Consider the following 18353-nt stretch of genomic DNA (forward strand, 5'->3'; position numbering starts at 1 on the left):
TATACGTTTAGCTGTATTAAAACACACATTGTTTGCTTGTGCCCAGTTTACCCAGAGATCCAGATCCCTCTGAATCAGTGACCTGTCCTCTTGACTATTTACCACTTTCCCAATTTTTATGTCCTATGCAAATTTTATAAGGAATGGTTTGGTTTTCTTCCAGGTAATGGATAAAAATATTAAATAGCGTAGGAGCAAGAACTGATTCCTGCAGCACCTAACTGGAAACATACCCTCTTGATGACAATTCCTGGTTTACAGTTATATTTTGAGATCTGTCAGTTCACCAGTTTTTAATCCATTTAATGTATGCCATGTTAATTTTATATTCGAGTTTTATAATCAAAATGTTGTGTGGTACCAAGTCAAAGTATGTTATATCAACACTATTACCTTTACCAACCAAACTTGTAATCTCACCCAAAAAAATCAAGTGAGTTTGACAAGATTTATTTTCCATAAACCCATGTTGATTTGCATTAATTACATTACCTTCCTTTAATCTTTATTAAATCCCATATCAGCTACTTCATTATCTTTCCTGGTATTGATGTCGGGCTGACAGACCTATAGTTTCCCAGGCCATCCCATTTTACCCTTTTTTTAAAATTGGCACAACATTAGCTTTCTTCCAGTCTTCTGGACCTTCCCCAGTGTTCCAAGACTTACAGAAAATCAACATTAATGGTCCAGCAAGTGTCTCGGCTAGCTCTTTTAAAACTCTTGAATGGAGGTTATTTGGGCCTGCTGATTTAAAAGTTTTAAACCTTAGTAGTTTCTGTTTAACGTCCTCCAGAAATACTAGTGGGATGGAAAAAGAGATATCATTATCATATAATGAGACTATATAATCTTTTCCCCCGAATACAGAACAGAAATATTTATTGAACACATCTGCCTTTTCTGCATTATTATTTGATAATTCTACTATATCCATCTAGTAATGGACCAATACCACTGGAGGGATTCTTTTTGTTCAATATATTCATTCATATATATAAAATAAAACATCTTATGGTCCTTAACAGTGCTGGCCATAGATGTCGTCTTGTGTCCCTTTGCTTCCCTTATCAATTTTCTACAATTACCAACTTCTGATTTATATTAATTACTAAGAGTTTCCCGTTTCTTCCATTTGTTTTATTTATTTATAAAATTCATTTTTATAATTGCCTTCACTTCCCCTCTAAACCAGGTCTTTTTTTAAACCAGTCTGGCTGCCTTCCTCAGTTGTGACTTTTTGCTCATCCAGTAAGGTATTCTTAAATGATTCCTAATTATCATACACATTTTTCTGATTAAATTCTTCTTCCCAGCTCAGTTCACTCATAATTGTTTTCAGTTTTGTGAAACTAGCTGTATTAAAGCACCGTGTGTGTGTGTGTGTATATATAATATAAATAATGTTTGTACTTTATTCTGCTTGGACATTATAAATATGATCAAGGTTAATTTTTAGTTTTGTGGTCAGTTTCTCTTTCTGTTAGGACATGGTCTAATAAAGAGTTGCTTGTTTTGGCTGGAACACTTCTTGAGTTATGAAATTGTCATCTATACTGTTTAAAAAATCCAAGGATGTTTTAGTACTGGCAGCATGAGACCTCCAGTACGTGTCACTCAAATTGAAGTCCCCACGATCACACAGTTTTTTCCCTCTACACATTATAGATGGGTGCATAAGGAGATAGTCATCTTGTTCCCTATTTTGATTTGGTGGTCTGTAGCAGACACTAATACCCTTGTTTTTATGGGAAGACTTGAACCACGTTGGACCACCACTGTATTGCAGCTGGGTCCTTCATACAGTTTTTATAGTCTATGTAACACATGAGGCCCTAATCTTCCCAGCAAAAGTTACCATTGAGGGGTGGTAGTACAGCATGGTATTGCTCTAATTATGCTGCTGTACAATGTGGTCTTACATGTGTGGATCCAATCAAACTATGTTAAAAAGATGATATGGAAATGTACTGCAGCCTTTGTCTTTACAGTTCCAAAACGGGGTTATAACACAGTTTGACTTGGTGCGCACAGGCAAGACCAAATTGCTATGAGGTGGTCCCCTGATACTATAAATTATGTCTTTACTTCAGTTTCTCTAAAACTGCATCTATATGCTCATTTCCTATAGTGGACTGGGAAATGAGTTTGGAAACAATGTTTAAACACTCTTCCAGCAAACTGATATCTAGACAAATTTATTTCCCAGCCCAGGATAAAGCTGAAGTCAGCATCCGAAGATAATGATGTAAACGAACAAGCATTGCAACTATAGTTTTAATAATCTTTACTCTCCTGCTGGGACCAAAGAGTCAGGGAATACAGATAGCATCATAATCCTGATCAGTTCTGCATCTCTCTTGGGAAGGGGATTGAAGAGTGGAAATATAACAGCATCATAGGGGAAAAAATAGGATTTGTGCCATCCCTTTCTGAAGCTTAAAGCCTGATCAAGTATTTTAGATACCTTTCAATTCTATTGTAATTTTAAGACGAAAACTACAGTATCTGTTCTATGCTGTTCCATTTCTCTCTGATGGACACACTTGAGCACCAGGTGTGCTGATCCAAACCACAAATTCCAGAGGGACAGGTGCAAAGCATTTGCTTATATTACACAAAGAATGAGGACATCTGTTCCGCACAAGGACTTGATCATTTTGATGGAAGCAACAGGTCCTCACCTGAGCCTATGGTCTAGTAAGACTATCTTTGTAGAGAGCACCAGGAGATAAATATTCCTCAAGGGCCATAAATTATGGACTGTTGCACTTGAATCCTTACAAGCTGTGTGCCATCTTCTATTCCTCCCCAATTACATTGCTACACAGTGACACAAGACTCTTTCCTCCCCCCTCCGCCCCCGGGATCTTACTGTGCTCTCCCTGTCTTAGCAACCTGTGGAATTATAGGGGAGAAAAGAGAGGAAGTAGGTGGCAGTCTTGTGCTTTCATGACTAACATAGACTATAAAGCAGGGGTGGGCAAACTACTGCCTGCGGGACCGTCCTACCTGAGCTCCTGGCCCGGGAGGCTACCCCCTCCCCCCTCGCCAGCAGCCTCAGCTCGCTTACTCCGCTGCCGGCGCAAAGCTCTGGGTGGTGGGGCTGTGAGCTCCTGGGACAGCACAGCTGCAGAGCCTGGCCTGACCCGGTGCTCTGTGCTGTGTGGTGGCGGCAGTGCGGCATGGCTGTAGCACTGCCAGCCACCAGTGCTCCAGGCAGCATGGTAAGGGGGCAGGGAGTGGGGGGGTTGGATAGAGGGTAGGGGAGTTTGGGGTGGTGGTCAGGGGGCGGGGTTGTGGATGGTGGTCGGGGGGGGAAACGGGGTTGAATGGGAGCAGGGATCCTGGGGGGCAGTAAGGAAGGAGGGGGGGTTGGATGGGGTGACGGGGCAGTCAGGGGACAGAGAGAAGGGGTGGTTGGATGGGGACGGGGTCCCGGGGGGCTGTCAGGAATGAGAGGAGGGGTTGGATGGGGCGGTGGGAGTCCGGGGGCAGTCGGGACAGGGAGCGTGTGTGTGTGTGTGTGTGTGTGTGTGTGGATGGGGCAGGGGTCCCAGAGGGGCTGTCAGGGAATGGGGTGGGGGGAGAGGTTGGATGGGGCAGGAGTCCTGGGGGGGGAAGGGGAGGGCAGATAAGAGGTGGGGGCCTGGCCACGACCCCCCTCCCCTAACCAGCCTTCCATACAATTTACGAAACCTGATCAGGCCCTCAGGCCGAAAAGTTTGCCCATCCCTGCTATAAAGTCTCATTGGTAGTTGAGAAATAAAATTATCATTAGTTGTGTGGGGAAACAGTTGCAGCCAGTTACACCTGATGCATTTCCTACTGCACTATTTGTAGAGCTGAGTGCACTTACTTTCCAATCTCTTTGCCTAGGATGAGGAGCAAGTAGAGAACTGCTCTGTGAGTCCACCCAGAAGGGTGGCTGTGTTTGGATCACAAAGGGATCCTTGCTGAGGGCTGTTGAACCTTGCTGGAAAAATTGTGATAGTGCCCACACTGACAACACCATTTTGTTCTCTCTAACATTACCAGATGCTCAGCAAGGAAGAGAATCAGTGTAATTGTTTTATGCTTGTATTATAGATGCTGTGACTCTGAAACTGCTGTTTTTAAACTAATGAAGGTTAGCTTAAATGTCACATTTTCCCTAAATCTGCGTTGTTTGAATCATAGTCGAACAAAGCTGTTTGGTTTGGTTTGGTTTTGTAAAGGGATTCTGGTTGAAAACCATATCTAAAATGAAGGGAGGGGGTAATTACTTATCTGTGTTGCTAAGAATACCTGGAAAAATCTGACAAACTGAATTCACTTTTCAGCACTGATGCGGTTTACTGTCTGCATTTCTGTCAGCTTGGGTAATGAAAATAGACCAATCGGTTAACTTTAATTTGCAGTTAGTTTCATTTAACTTTATAGTTCTCATGCATTAGCACAATGCTGCAGTGTGTTGCTTGCAAGCACTACAGGGGAATATAACAGAATAAACCTGTATTCATTCAAATTATTAATAAATTCATGAACATATTTTATATAACATAATAGTCATAATTTTTTTTTGTAAAAACAAAACCTAAATCTTGGACATACTACTGTGAAGAAGTTTACTACCCTAAGGCCTGGTCCACACTAACCCCCCACTTCGAACTAAGGTACGCAAATAACGTAGCTGAATTCGAAGTACCTTAGTTCGAACTTACCGCAGGTCCAGACGCGGCAGGCAGGCTCCCCCGTCGATGCTGCGTACTCCTCTCGCCGAGCTGGAGTACCGGTGTCGACGGCGAGCACTTGCGGGATCGATTTATCGCGTCTAGACAAGACGCGATAAATCGATCCCAGAAGATGGATTGCTTACTGCCGGACCCGGAGGTAAGTGTAGACCTACCCTAAGTTGGAACCATTCGCTGTTATTTCTGTTGTGCTCTGTGAATGCATCCGCTCATGTGTTACTACTAAACAATCAGACATGTTGTGTCACAGTGGTCTTGTCCTACAAGACTTGAAGTTGTAGGAGACTTCAGTTATATTGATCATTTAGTTTCTAGGAATGAAGATCATTGAGAGTCTTCTTTGCATGTTTGTGGGTAGGTGGAAGGGGTTGAGTATTGCTTCAAAGTGCTTTGCTCAGTAGGGATGGGCTTAAGCATGTGCTATAAGTAAGCATGTGCTTAAAGGTATTGCTGAATTGGGACCTCTCAGATTTTTCCTTGTTTGATTAACTAAGTAGTTCTTAAACTAGTTTTAATGCCGATTTCTCATTTGTGATTTAAGCTGGACTTTTTTTCTCTCACACACATTCTTCCCACTGGGAAGACAAGGAGACTCTGTCAGGGAGTATGTCTTCACAGCAAGCAGGACCCTGTGGCCACTAGTCTCAGAACCTGGGTCTACAGATTCAGGTTCGTGGGGCTCATGCTACTTCGTTAAAAATTGCTGTGGAGACGCTCGGGTTGGAACTCCGGCTCTGAAGCCGAGCCCGAACATCCACCCAGCTATTTTTAACTCCGTAGCATGAGCCTGTAGACCCAGCTTCTGAGACCCACTGCTGCAGGATCCAGCTTGCTATGTAGATATACTCTGGGGGGCCAGCCAGTACCAAAGGTACAGATTTTCAAGTATCTAGATTGAATACTATAGGATAATGGTGAACTCAGCAACGAACTTACATGTAGAACTGGAAAGGCATGGACTGAATGGAGTGATCTGAGATAGAAGGATGCCTATTAAACTGAAAAGGTCAGATCTACAAGACAGTAATTAGGTCTGCACTTTTGTATGGCTCTGAATGCTGGCACTGAGGAAGAGACAGGAACAGATCTTGAACACGGTGGAAATTAAAATGTTAACATGCATAGATCGTGTTCAGAACAAATGAATTAAGGGAAGTCTAAAAGTGGTACTAATTATAGAAAAGATGAGGAATCCAGACTTAGAGAGTTTGGACATGTATAAAAAAGATCTGAAGAATGTATAGGAAGCAGGATATTAAATTTAAGAAGTGGAGGGTAAGAGAAGGTTTGGAAACCCAGCTGTGGAGATTCTGAAGAACTGTTTCAAGACCGACTGTAATGGAGAAGAACTCAAAGAGCTGACCCCATATGAATGGGACTAAGGCTATAAGAAGATATTATTCTCGCTAGGAAATATTTTGAAGTGGGAGGAGAAGAAACGTTTGTCATCTGCTCCACCTCTCCCCCTCACCCGTCCTTATTTTTGCCAGTTTGCAGAGGCATGGTGAGTACGTGTGCCAATCTGATCTGAAAAATGGAGCGAGTCCATGTCCCAAATTGGGTCTGAAATATTCTTGCTTCCTTTTTTGGAAGGCTGCTGGTTATAATGCTATAAAGCAGAAGCCTTACTTAAACCTGTAAACATTCTCTATAATGTGGAAAACTATTTTGTGCATGCTGGTAAAATCCTTTGTTTTCTAAAGTAACCAAAGATGTAATTTCTAAACTTCTAGCCATCAGATTATGTGGATTTTTTTTTTTTTTTTTTTTTGGGGTAAAATGTCTTTTTTTACAGTTGCACTAGACCAGCCTAGGTTTGGAGCAGCCCATAGTCATTGTCCTATTCTTGGAGAGAGCTTCTCTTCATGCACTTCAGAGGTACCAGGCCAGATTCTGATCTCAGTAACACTGACTGAAATCAATGGATTTACTTGTGTAACTGAGATCAAAATCTAGCTTTGTGGTGAATACATTTGGAACAAATAACGTGTATTAAGTGGCCATTGCTGCTCATGGAAGCTCTTTCATTTTGTTTTACCCAATCAAATAATTTTGGCTGCAGACCAATACAGCACGTGCATTCAATCTGTCTCCTCCTTTCCCATCCTATCCCCTGGCCTCTCTTCTCCCACTGACAGTATGGTTCTTTGCATCACTGTATGTTTCTGGTTTTGTTATGACCTATTAGTTATCCACTAACTCCAGTTGTTCCTGCCCTGTTGCATCTGTGTTACAGACCTGGATGCTGCTTGCTACCCTTCCACATTGGGCTGGGATGAGGAAGGTGGTATAATTTCATGGGAAGAGTTATATTTGATTTCAAATATAAAACTGATCATCCAGGGGCTGGTCACGCATATCCACACTTTCTAGGAAGTATGTTAAGTGCTTAGCTCTTACGTAGTGCTCTCCTTCTCCACAGCTCAGATGTGGATGAGCATCATTGTTCTTCATCTTAGAGAGGAGGAAATTAAAACAGATTAAAATTTTCAGAGTTGCCCAAGTCCCATTGACGTTCATTGAGAGTGAGGCACATCTGAAATGTTTTACCCTAAGTGATTTATCCAAGATCACATGACAAGATGGTGCCAGAGCCAAGAATGGAATCTTGGTCTCCCTTGCTGTGTCTTATGTCCTAGCCTCTGTGCCATGCTGCCTGTCTAAAACTATTAATGCCAAGAGTTAAGAATTCTTTGCCATGGTATCAAGGGTCTATAAGCAGAATTAATGTGATGAAATTAAAAAGGGGAAAGTGCCAGGAAAAAACACACCCTGATGATGAAGCCTATTAAAAACTATAGAATTATCTCCCAGAGGAAGTGGTGGAAGCAATAGCACTGGGAAGGCTCTGAGGCTGGACTGGAAAGAATACTAGAAAGTACACTGTGTGGCTCATGCCTGCATTGTTGAGAGAGGGAGGGGAGGAGTAGAAACCCTAATAGGACTCGTTTGTCAGAGTGGGAATGCTTTCACATTTCTCAGAACATGACCGTAGTTAAATCCATCTATAGATTTGGGGCTGTGGCTTTTTTTTTTCTTCTGGACTCATTCCAGCTGTCACCCGCTTGGTTGGTGGGGCGTGCTGTGTTATAGAAAGTACTTATTGAAATGTATAAATTGTGTGTGTTCTGTGGAAGCTCATTTTTTAATCTCTGGAGTGTCCAAGCCTTTTTTCTGACTGTGCCGATCAGTGCACGCTGGGTCTGACCTTCCCCTTGTGAAAAAAGGGAATGACTTTTTAAAAACGTATCTCTCAGCCAGTGGAGTTATGATGGAGCAAATATGGAAGTGTGTGACCAAATGTAAATAAAATAGTTTAGGTTGAGAGAGTTTGGATCTGTGCTGCTATTCGTTTAGAAATAGGTGACACTTCAGGTGAACATTTGTTGTTGCACTGACTATATTAGACTAGACTAACGAAATGTTAACTAGCAGCACAAGTTATGGTAAAAAGCCTTTGTTGCAGAAGGTTATATGAGACTGTGCTATAAACTGGTTGACAGAACAGGCTGAGCATGAACTCGCTGAGTGGGATGGGTTATGAAATAAAAACTGGAATCTCCCTTCTCTTTGGAAGGATCTGTTTTACAGATTTTTTTTTTTTTTTTAAATACAGATTCCATGAGGCATAGAAAATCTGTGAGTGGCCACTAAGGAAATAGTGGGGATAAAGAGGCAGCTATTCCAACAGTCATCAAGTATGTGCAAAACTCAGGAGTATTTAATCTTATTCTGTCTGTGTATCTATTCTGGCTCAGAGTAGAAGTTTTTGGGGAGTCAGGAAGGGGGAACCCTTCAGATTGATTGACAGTGTGACACAAGGTGATTTAATAATCTATTTTGTGTCCTCCAGCTAGTCCTTCGCTCACATGCCCATGTGAAAAAGTGCTGGCAGAGTTTGGAAGTTCATGGGATGTTTGTTTTGTTGGAAGATGTGGTGTCTCTTCCTCCCCAAGGGACTGCCCAGCTGTCAGCCTTGGAAGCTTGTTATAATGCTTTGCTTCCCCTTTTTGTTTTCCAGTCCTGTGCTTTAATTATTAAGAAATCTGCTCACTTTGGTCTAGACTGGAATTCTTTGCATTCAAGAACTTTTTTTTATACATGGTCTCTAAAAGTGACTCACTACCTGAAGTAAGCAGTAATTAACGAGACTGCTAAGCCTACTAGATCTTTTAGTGTATTAACATGATTGACTGCTATGTGAGAGACACACTTCTTTTAGAAGAGATGGGGAAAGTGTTTCACCAAATACCTGACTCTCAAGAACCGCAGCAACTGTTAACATTTATTAATTTAGTCTGTACGTGGGCATCTATCCCAGTACAAAGGTGCTATAAAGAAGCAAGTAGTTGTGTTGTTGGTCACAGCGGATATTTGTACAACAGTAGAGCCTAGGGGCCCAGGGCAAGAATCAGGCATCACCGGGCAGGACACTGTACAGATAGGTAACAACAAAAAAGCACTCCTACCCCAGAGAATTTGTCATGTAGGCCTATGACAGGACACCATTGATGAATGAAATAGAAAAATGGGAGGGCTTGGCACACCAGTACACGACAAGGTAGTAATAAAGCGAGTTCTTGGAGAAGAAGCAGATGTCTCCACTCACCACCTGCCTTGTTGTTGGCAGCTGACAGCATTCAGTCGGTATCACGGCAGAGGTAAGTTATGGAGGGATCAGACTGGCTGAATGGCTCAGTAATGCGTTATAAAGTTTTTCACCTCCCATCATTGGTTCTAGCCCAGAATGTTTGTGACTGAAAAGAGGGCTCAGTGCTTTACAAATACAGTGAGATGTAGTCAGTGCCCCAAGATGTTATCTCATTTGGAGAGGTACAGTGTGGATATTTAAGGGATTTTGCTGTACAGTTGGAAATGGAAATCATGGTAAAAAGAAGGTGATTGTTCCAAGTGTAGGGAGCAGCAAGCAAGACAGGATAAAGGCCACAGCCAATAGAGGAGCAGAGAGAGTAAACGAAATCTTCAAGGAAAAGGGAGAGTGGCAGAGTGGTGCTAATAGGACTTTTACTTCTGCTGTACACCCTAGTAGAAGCAGAAGCCTGAGTGACTGTGACAGAGAACTTTTTTTTAATCGATTTTAAGCCCCAATAGGAGAGACTGTGAATAGGTTGTGCTACACTGAGTATCAGAACATCAGTGTCTTGCAGAGAGAGTTTTTAGTCATTCAGAAGTCCAGACAGGATATGTCTATCTCTGTGTCAGGTATGGATAGTTGAAGCCTGTCAGCTTTGTCTTATATTTCTTTCACTTACTCCTTAGTAAGTTAGCCCCGATGTTCTTGAATTGGAGTTTCATTTTTTTGTGTGCTCTGTGTGTCTCCCATTGTAAAGTTCTGATAGCTAATGGGTCAAGAAGATACCAAGGGAGTGGGGTGGTATTCATCTCATGTGTATAGCATGTACTGTGTGATCTGTGCTGGTTTAAGCCATAATTGTATGGTCTGGGAGACTCTTTGAAGTTTCCTATTATAATAATCTCCCAGTTTAAAAGAAGAGAAGAAAAAAAGCCCAGCCAACAGTTTTTACATTGTTCAGTAATCCCATTCTCACCAATCTCCAGGCTTGTGGAATGTTATCCGTGAAGGTTTGAGGCATACCCCACAGAATAACTTCTCACAGGCGGTACTTGCAAAAATGTATTATCAAAAAAACTAGTCTTCTAGACTTTAGCACCGTAAGTTGCAATTGCTTTTAATGTTTTGAGAGTGTCATCTGATGGTCTAAAAATAAACAAGTAACTTGGTATCTAGACATAAAGAATCAGTTTTGACATCACTGTGGACTGGGGGTGAGAGCAGGACTTTTGTGGGGTACTGTAGCCTCACTCCAGTATCCTGATTCATGGACAGGCCCAAGCAAATCCCCTGCTCGGCCTCAGTCACGTTCTAATTGGAGGTGAGACTACCTTGGATTTCCTGCCTTCCTGTTGAACAGTCCTCAGTGGGAGGCCTTTTCCTTCCTATCTGAGGTTATGGTACATCCCTCAGCATAAATTGCACTGCTTGCACCGTATTTGGGGGGAGCAGCTCTTTCATGATAGAACCACTTCTTACTGATGCTGTGTATCAGTCACCTCCAGCTGTTTGCTGTCTGTTTATTCCAGGTGTTTACCAGTCTGATGATGTAACTCACTTTGGAGTAACTCCAATCAGTGCAGCACCCTGAGTTTGATAAGGGGAGCTTAATGGGCTTGACAAGATCAAAGTATTTTCATGGTAAAATGACTATAGCTTAATTTTCTGTTTCTTCCTTTTATTGTCCCTATTAAAGCAGGCCTGGAGCATTAAAATATGTATCAGCATTACACAAAAAGGAAGTATCAAGGTAGCCGTGTTAGTCTGTATCCACAAAAACAACAAGGAGTCCGAGGGCTTCAGATCTGCTTTTTCTAAATCTGTCGTTTTTTGGCCTTTCAGCATTTTATATTTTTTCTTTTGTGAAGCAATATGATTTGACTTCCTGATCTGCTACATAAATATACTTCCCAATAGCAAGTATTTGGCTAAGAAAGGAGGCTTAATTATGTGTGTAGATATCTTTGAATTTAACCAGTCCAAATAATAGTAAACTCTGTTAATACTACAGACTCTGAGCATATATGGATCTATCTGGCTGACTTGCACCAACATGCTGAGATTACTGAATTTTTGTCAGTTGTTGAATAACTTTTTTACCTCCACATACCCTAAAGCAAGCAGACCTAACTTGATGAAGTCTGGATTTTAGCCATTCTCCAATGTAATAACAGTCACTGCACTTTCACTCCAGTCGTATGTAGTATCTCTTCTACACAGAGTTTGAAACCTCCTTTCCACTAGTGTTGGATCACTTTGTAAATAGCTCCCAGCTTTTTTCAAAATCATGTTTCTAAAAGTTTGGAGTGATTCCCAAATTACTATTCCCCACTTTCATCTGAGAAACTCCAGCTGGCTGTGGTAGTAATGGTCAATCCATGATCATTACTGAGCAGGAAAGGGGATCTGAACAAAAGATTTCTTGGAGCTTTCTTCATCACAAAAGGGAGCCAGGGGGGATGTGAGAACTGGTATTTTCTTGGAAATGTAGAAGTTTTCTTCAGATCAAGGGCGTTACACTCCCTGTCCTTGTCTTGGGCATCACACAGCTGGAGCTCGACTCTAAGGCCTGATCTACCCTAGAAAGGGTTTGCCAGTATAGTTCATACTAGTTCCGCAACCAAAATAAGCAATACTGTCAGAAGGACTTTTTTGCTGTATAACTGCATCTATACTAGGGCTTTTTGCTGTTATAAAAATGTCATGAATCACACCCCTTACTGACATTATTGTACTGGCAAAAGTTTGTGGTATCGTAACTCCTCGCTTAACGTTGTAGTTATGTTCCTGAAAAATGCGACTTTAAGCAAAACGATGTTAAGCGAATCCAATTTCCCCATAAGAATTAATGTAAATGGGGGGGGGGGGTTAGGTTCCAGAGAAATTTTTTTCACCAGACAAAAAACTATATATTTTTCTTTCACTCTTTGCACATTTGTAGGGGTCTGTGATGCTTTCAGCTGCCTCAAGGGGAAAATTCCTGACAGTTGGTCTTCACAATGAAAACTGAGTTTCAAGGCCTCCTGTACGAAGTGGCACATTATACTGCTGGTATTCAGTAGAAAGAGCAACCCAAAATTTCAGACTAGTCCAAGCACAGCAAAGAACCTTCAAGCTGCTGCTGCACATGTCTCCTAACTATTGTAGAATGGATTAGTTCAGCATACACCCAACCCCACCTCTGCTGCCACAAATAAGTTCTACGCCTTTCTTTCTGGGGTTCACATGGCAGCAGCTTGGAGGGGGGCATCTCAGGCCAGGAGTATACAGTAACTCCTCACTTAAAGTCGTACCGGTTAACATTGTTTCGTTGCTGATCAATTAGAGAACATGCTCGTTTAAAGTTGTGCAATGCTCCCTTCTAACGTCGTTTGGCAGCCGCCTGCTTTGTCCACTGCTTGCAGGAAGAGCAGCCCGTTGCAGCTAGCTGGTGGGGGCTTGGAACCAGGGTGGACCGGCAGCCCCCCTATCAGCTCCCCGCTCCCCTAAGTTCCCTGTGCTGCAGCCGCCCAGCAGGCTATCAAGGCAGTTCAGCTGTCCCTCCCCCCACTGCCATGTGCTGCTCCTGCCCTCTGCCTTGGAGCTGCTCCCAGAGACTCCTGCTTGCTGTGCAGGGGGAGGAAGGGCGGAGCTAATGTCAGGGTGTCCCCCTCCCCCCTGCTCCTGCACCCCGCTTACCCCTTCTCCATATAGAGCAGGGAGGGGACACAGATGGAGAGAGACAGAGAGAGCTTGGGGCAGCAGCTGCTGTCTCAACTTCCTGATCCACTTAAAAAGACAATGCACGTAAGAGTGGGTCAGCTTACTCAAAGGGGCAGTGTGCATCTCTCTCTCTCTCCCACACACAAGGTGTTTGTGTCTGTTTGCTATGCTGTCTCCCGTCCCTCCTGTTCGTGCTGCCTTGTGTGAGAGGCTACATTAACAACAATGTGTTAATCCTTGAGGGCTCAGCCGAGTGCTAGTTCATCATTTAGCAGCAAGGCATTCCCTGGGAAATAACCCTCCCTCTGACTCCACCACCTCAACCAAGCTTCACAATCATCATAGCTGTGAACAGTATTAAATTGTTTGTTTCAAACGTATACTGTGTGTATATCTATATAATGGTCCCATCTCTGCTTTGTGTATGTCATCAGCTGCTGTCGGATGAAACACAGCCTTGTACTCTGAACTCGTTAGGTAAAATAATGAAGAGGGAAGGTAGTTTATAATTTTTTTTAAAGTAGAAGTATTTGTAATGGTAACCTCTGTATATTGTGCCCCATAATCATTGTCCTGTGTGTCTTATAATGATTTGGGATCTTTGATGTTTTGTATTTATTAGAAAAAATTAGTAGATTTACCTCTGTTCTTAAATAAATAAATCTGACATCCAGTAGGTATTTGAGCTAAGACAAACACCTGTCAGGGATGGTCTAGATAATTTGTCCTGCCATGAGTGCAGGGGACTGGATTAGATGACCTCTCAAGGTCCCTTCCAGTCCTATGATTCTATGACTTGCAAAGCAGCAGGCAGGTTGCGTGAATAGAAATTTATTGAGAGGGAGAAAAGATGTCTTCTCTCTTCACCAAGGCAGGGAAAATGCCTGTTACAGAAAAGAATGTGGGGACCCTGTTGCACAAAGCTTTGGAATGAGAATGCTCCATAAGATTTGTATTAAGGTAATGACCATTTTTGCCCTCTGCCCATGTACATGAGGACCACAGATGTCAAGAAATGAAATAAACGAGAAACTCATAATGGGTGCAAAAAAACAGATGGCTTTTATCAGCAAGATTGAACCTATTTTTTCCTTTTTTTTTTTTTTTTTTCTCTTCTCCTCCAGAAGCCCTTCAGAGGCCAGTAGTATCCGATTTTGAGCCCCAGGGTCTGAGTGAAGCAGCCCGTTGGAACTCCAAGGAAAACCTCCTGTCTGGTCCTAGTGAAAATGACCCCAATCTTTTTGTTGCACTGTATGATTTTGTGGCGAGTGGGGACAACACTCTCAGCATAACTAAAGGTAAGAGATCTCCAGGGGGTGTTTTAGAGCATCTGTGCCAAGGAACAAGAAAATGAAGTCAGTCAGGAATATTTGAGTTCATAATCCCTATGAAACACATCAGTGTAATCATTGTAGTGGAAATTGTCCTAAAACAAACGAAGACACAAGGAAACAGCCTTTTAAATGGGATAGTCTGCTTAAAGTGTGCATTGGAGGAAGAAAATTGTATACTAAAATTAAGCCCTTCAGTGGAAGCAAGGATTTAAAGCTGGATTAAACCTTAACTGTACTTTTAAAGTACTTTTTAGAGTATGGTCTGTAGCTTTATAACTGTTTCATTAAAATGCAGCTCTTTTTACTCCTTTTTCTCCCACCTGTTAGCCCTGCAGAGCCAATGTAGCTCAGGTAGAGTTTGTTGGATTCTATTCTGGTTCATGCATTAGCAAGAGAGTTGTGAACTTTAGGCCTTTAAGTCTACCAAGGCGTTTAAGCACGTATGTAACTTTAAACATGTGAGTAGTCCCATTGGCTTTGATGAATATACTTGTGTTTAAAGGTACGCACATGCCTAAGTTCTCTTCTGAATCGGTGCCTATATTCTGATTGCAGAACTTTTGGATGATGATGTGTGAGCCAGAAGGGAACATAGCTTTTCTCTCAGATCCCAGGTTTGCCATGTCTAATTATATTTTGTTTTTATGTGAAGGTGAAAAGCTCCGTGTCTTGGGCTACAATCATAACGGGGAATGGTGTGAGGCCCAAACAAAGAATGGGCAGGGCTGGGTACCAAGTAACTACATCACCCCAGTGAACAGTTTGGAGAAACATTCCTGGTACCATGGACCAGTGTCGCGCAATGCCGCCGAGTACCTGCTGAGCAGCGGAATCAATGGCAGCTTTCTGGTGCGGGAGAGTGAGAGCAGCCCAGGACAGAGGTCTATATCACTGAGATACGAGGGAAGGGTGTACCACTACAGGATAAACACTGCATCTGATGGAAAGGTAGGAGTTAAACCTCACAAACAGCAAAGAAAAACCATTCTGGTCCACTTCAACTGCTTGCTGTAGAAAGGGCCCAGTACAGCTCCCACTGAAGTCAACTGAGGGTTTGCCATTGACTTCAGCAGGAGTAGAATCGGGTCCTACATACTGACCTACAACATCTAAACAAAGAGCACTTCAGATGATATTATAACCATTTGTCAAATGTCTCCTTTTAACAAGCCCCTAATAGGTGTTAGTATGTCTCAATTGTGAAAACCTTGGGCCAGATTAATCGTGCTGTAACTCCATTGATGTCTTTAGTGGAGTTATACCAGGAATGAATTTTGCCCCATAAGTTCAAGTAGCATAATTTGGACTTAAAAGGACACTGTCAAGTTAAAAGTCATGTCTTTTAAAAATAGTCTCTGTATCTATGTTACTAACAACACTTCAGGTTATTGGAACCAAAATAATTGAAAAGCTATTATGTTCTATCATTGCAGAAACAAGGTGAGGGAGGCAACATCTTTTATTGGACCAACTTCTGTTGGCAAGAGAGACAAGATTTCAGGCTTACCCCGAGCTGTTCTTTGGGTCTGGAAATCCCAGTTAAGTGACACTTTTAAACAAACTGGGAATCCCAGACCTGAAGAAGAGCTCTTTGTAAGTTCGAAAGCTTGTCTCTCTCACCAACAAAAGTTGTTCTGATAATCCACCGTGTCTTTCTAATATTCCGGGTCCAATACAGCTACAACAACACTTGATGTGCTATCGTTGTTGATTGCTTTTTGCCTCCTGTTCTTCATTTCGCCTTGGGTAATGAAAGGAAGGTTTAGCACTGTAGTTTCACTTTTTGTATGTGGACGGTTTCTCGTCTCGTTCACTTTCAGGTTCTTGTGCACTAGCAAGTGCTACTGTAATCAGATTGTGAATGCTGCAGAGAAATGTTGGTTTTAAAGTGTTATTTTCCTTAGGTTTTTGTTTGAATTGCATCAAAACATTTCTACTGGCGCTGGGTTTTGGAAAATATTGTTTTTAATTAATCTAAATTTTAGGCCCTGTTGGATCATGCGGTGTTTCTTTAAATCCAGTCTACATGGGATGTTGCAGTATGGCTCGGAGGGCATAACTATTGCTGTTCTCCGTGAGGCCCTTTCTGCCAACAGCTAGTAGTTTACAGATCCTTGGCCATTTAAAAATACATAAATTTAAAAAAATCAGCAACATGGTGTTCCATGGTCCTGGTCCAGGCCAGCTTTCCTTTGCCCAGTAAGGGCCTGTTCCCGTTGACTTCAGTGGCAAAACTCTCTTTGATTTCACTGGTGCAGGGTCAGGTCAGTAAAACAAACTCTAGTTTCTGCAGTGCTGAGTATTTAATGGCTTCTCTATTTGTCGAACTCATCGCTGTGTAAAACCATTTTAAGACACTTCAGGTATGAAAGAAGCTTATATAAAAGCAAATGTTCTGTAATGAAAATGCTTCTCAGCTGCTTTAATGAAAAGCTTTGTAATTAGGGTAATGTTGTAAGGTTTGTCAAGGCAATGTCTAGGTACTGTGGTCTTTTCCCTTTTCCCATGCTCTTCTCTTATTCAGGATGCAGCCAAGCTCTGCATGGTTGAAATGGTCTGTGCAAAGTGAAATGGTCTGTGCTATCTATATAACACTTAGTTTGTGGCAAGCTGGGGTTTGTCTGTCTCAGACTAACCTGCCCCCACTGTGTCCATGTGGACCCTTACTGCCACGCACTAAAAGTTCTGTAGCGCTCTTTGATCTACCACGCTTCGAAATGGGAGTAGATTAAAGCGTACTAGGGAACGTTTAATGCACGGCAGGCTCATGCCAGGTAGATTTATGTCCCAGCTTGCCACGAAGTAAGGGTGTGTCTACACTGCATTGTAAGCCTGGGTCTGTGGAACCTGGGCTTATAAACTCAGCGTTTCCAAGCCCGCACTTGAGCGTCCACACTGCATTGTAAACCTGGGTTACAGTTGTTGGACCTGGGTGTCTCAGCCCTGCTAACGTGTCCATACTGCACTTCTCAGACCTTCTGACTCAGGTCTACGGCTTGAATTGTGTCCACACTGCAAAATGATGGGGCTTGGACCAGAATCACAGAAGGACTCGGGCTCTGCCCCCTTCCCCCCCCTTTCCATAGTGTCCTAGAATCTGGGTCCTTCGTGCTCGTGTTTGGACAGAAGTGGGGCTTGGGCTCCAACCTGAGTCTGAGCCTGCAGTTAGAGTGCAGTATAGACATACCCTAAGTGTTCATATAGACAAGCCCGCTTAAAGGATGGTCGGGAATATTATCCTTTCTCTGTGTCTAGAAGTTTGATGTTGCTTCTTTCCGAATTGGTATTGGGGTGGGGGGTGTTGCTTGTGAAGCTGTCGAGCCAGATCCTCACACGTTGCAAATGAGCATAGCTCTGACCAATTCACTGCAAGGCGTCGTGCCACGTGATCCCCATGGTAGCGTTTGAAGGGTTTGGTACTTGGAAGCTTGCTGTGACGTTGTGCAGTCTATATGGTTTTATAAAAACATAATAAGTGAATATAATGTAACTGGAATATGCTTCATGCAAAAGGTCTCTTGTAAGGTATCATTACAAAGCTTATAATCTACTGAGTGTGATCATTCCATTTGTATAAATGTACCTCTCTTGTATCTAAAACTAGAAATATGAAATATAACTCTGAGGGCCTATTGTAATTATGTAAGGTGTGGGCCATTAATGATGGTTTGGAATCTTGATGACTCCCATTAACAAGGACCATTGTCTGCAGATGACTGTGTTTTATCTGTTAGTCTTCCTGTATATGTGTGTGCTGGCAAGTGGGCAGTGAAGTCTTGCAGTGAGATGTGATCATGTCACCTGAACTGGAATCCATCTTTAACCTGGTGCTTTTCCAGTGAGGAGGGGTGGAAACCCAGAGGGACAAAGGGTTCCCGCCTTATGCAAAAGATATATAAAGGGGTGGAAGAGAACAAAGGAGAGAGAGAGAGGAGCCATCATGAAGAATCCCCTAGCTATCACCCGAGCAACAACAAGAGCTGTACCAGG

The 18353-nt window shown here is 42.5% G+C and overlaps 1 protein-coding gene across 2 annotated transcripts in view; it reads left to right on the plus strand.

Annotated features, from left to right (window-relative positions):
• The window catches only part of ABL1 (ABL proto-oncogene 1, non-receptor tyrosine kinase), a 120579-nt gene that overhangs the window by 78451 nt on the left and 23775 nt on the right, over window positions 1–18353 (plus strand). For both annotated transcript variants that reach the window (XM_034793631.1, XM_034793632.1), the window contains exons 2-3: window positions 14154–14327; window positions 15016–15311. In XM_034793631.1, coding sequence (XP_034649522.1) covers window positions 14154–14327; window positions 15016–15311 — 470 coding nt within the window. The remainder of the gene's footprint in view (window positions 1–14153; window positions 14328–15015; window positions 15312–18353) is intronic.

This window comes from Trachemys scripta, chromosome 17, assembly GCF_013100865.1.
Source record: "Trachemys scripta elegans isolate TJP31775 chromosome 17, CAS_Tse_1.0, whole genome shotgun sequence".
Lineage (NCBI taxonomy): Eukaryota > Metazoa > Chordata > Testudines > Emydidae > Trachemys > Trachemys scripta.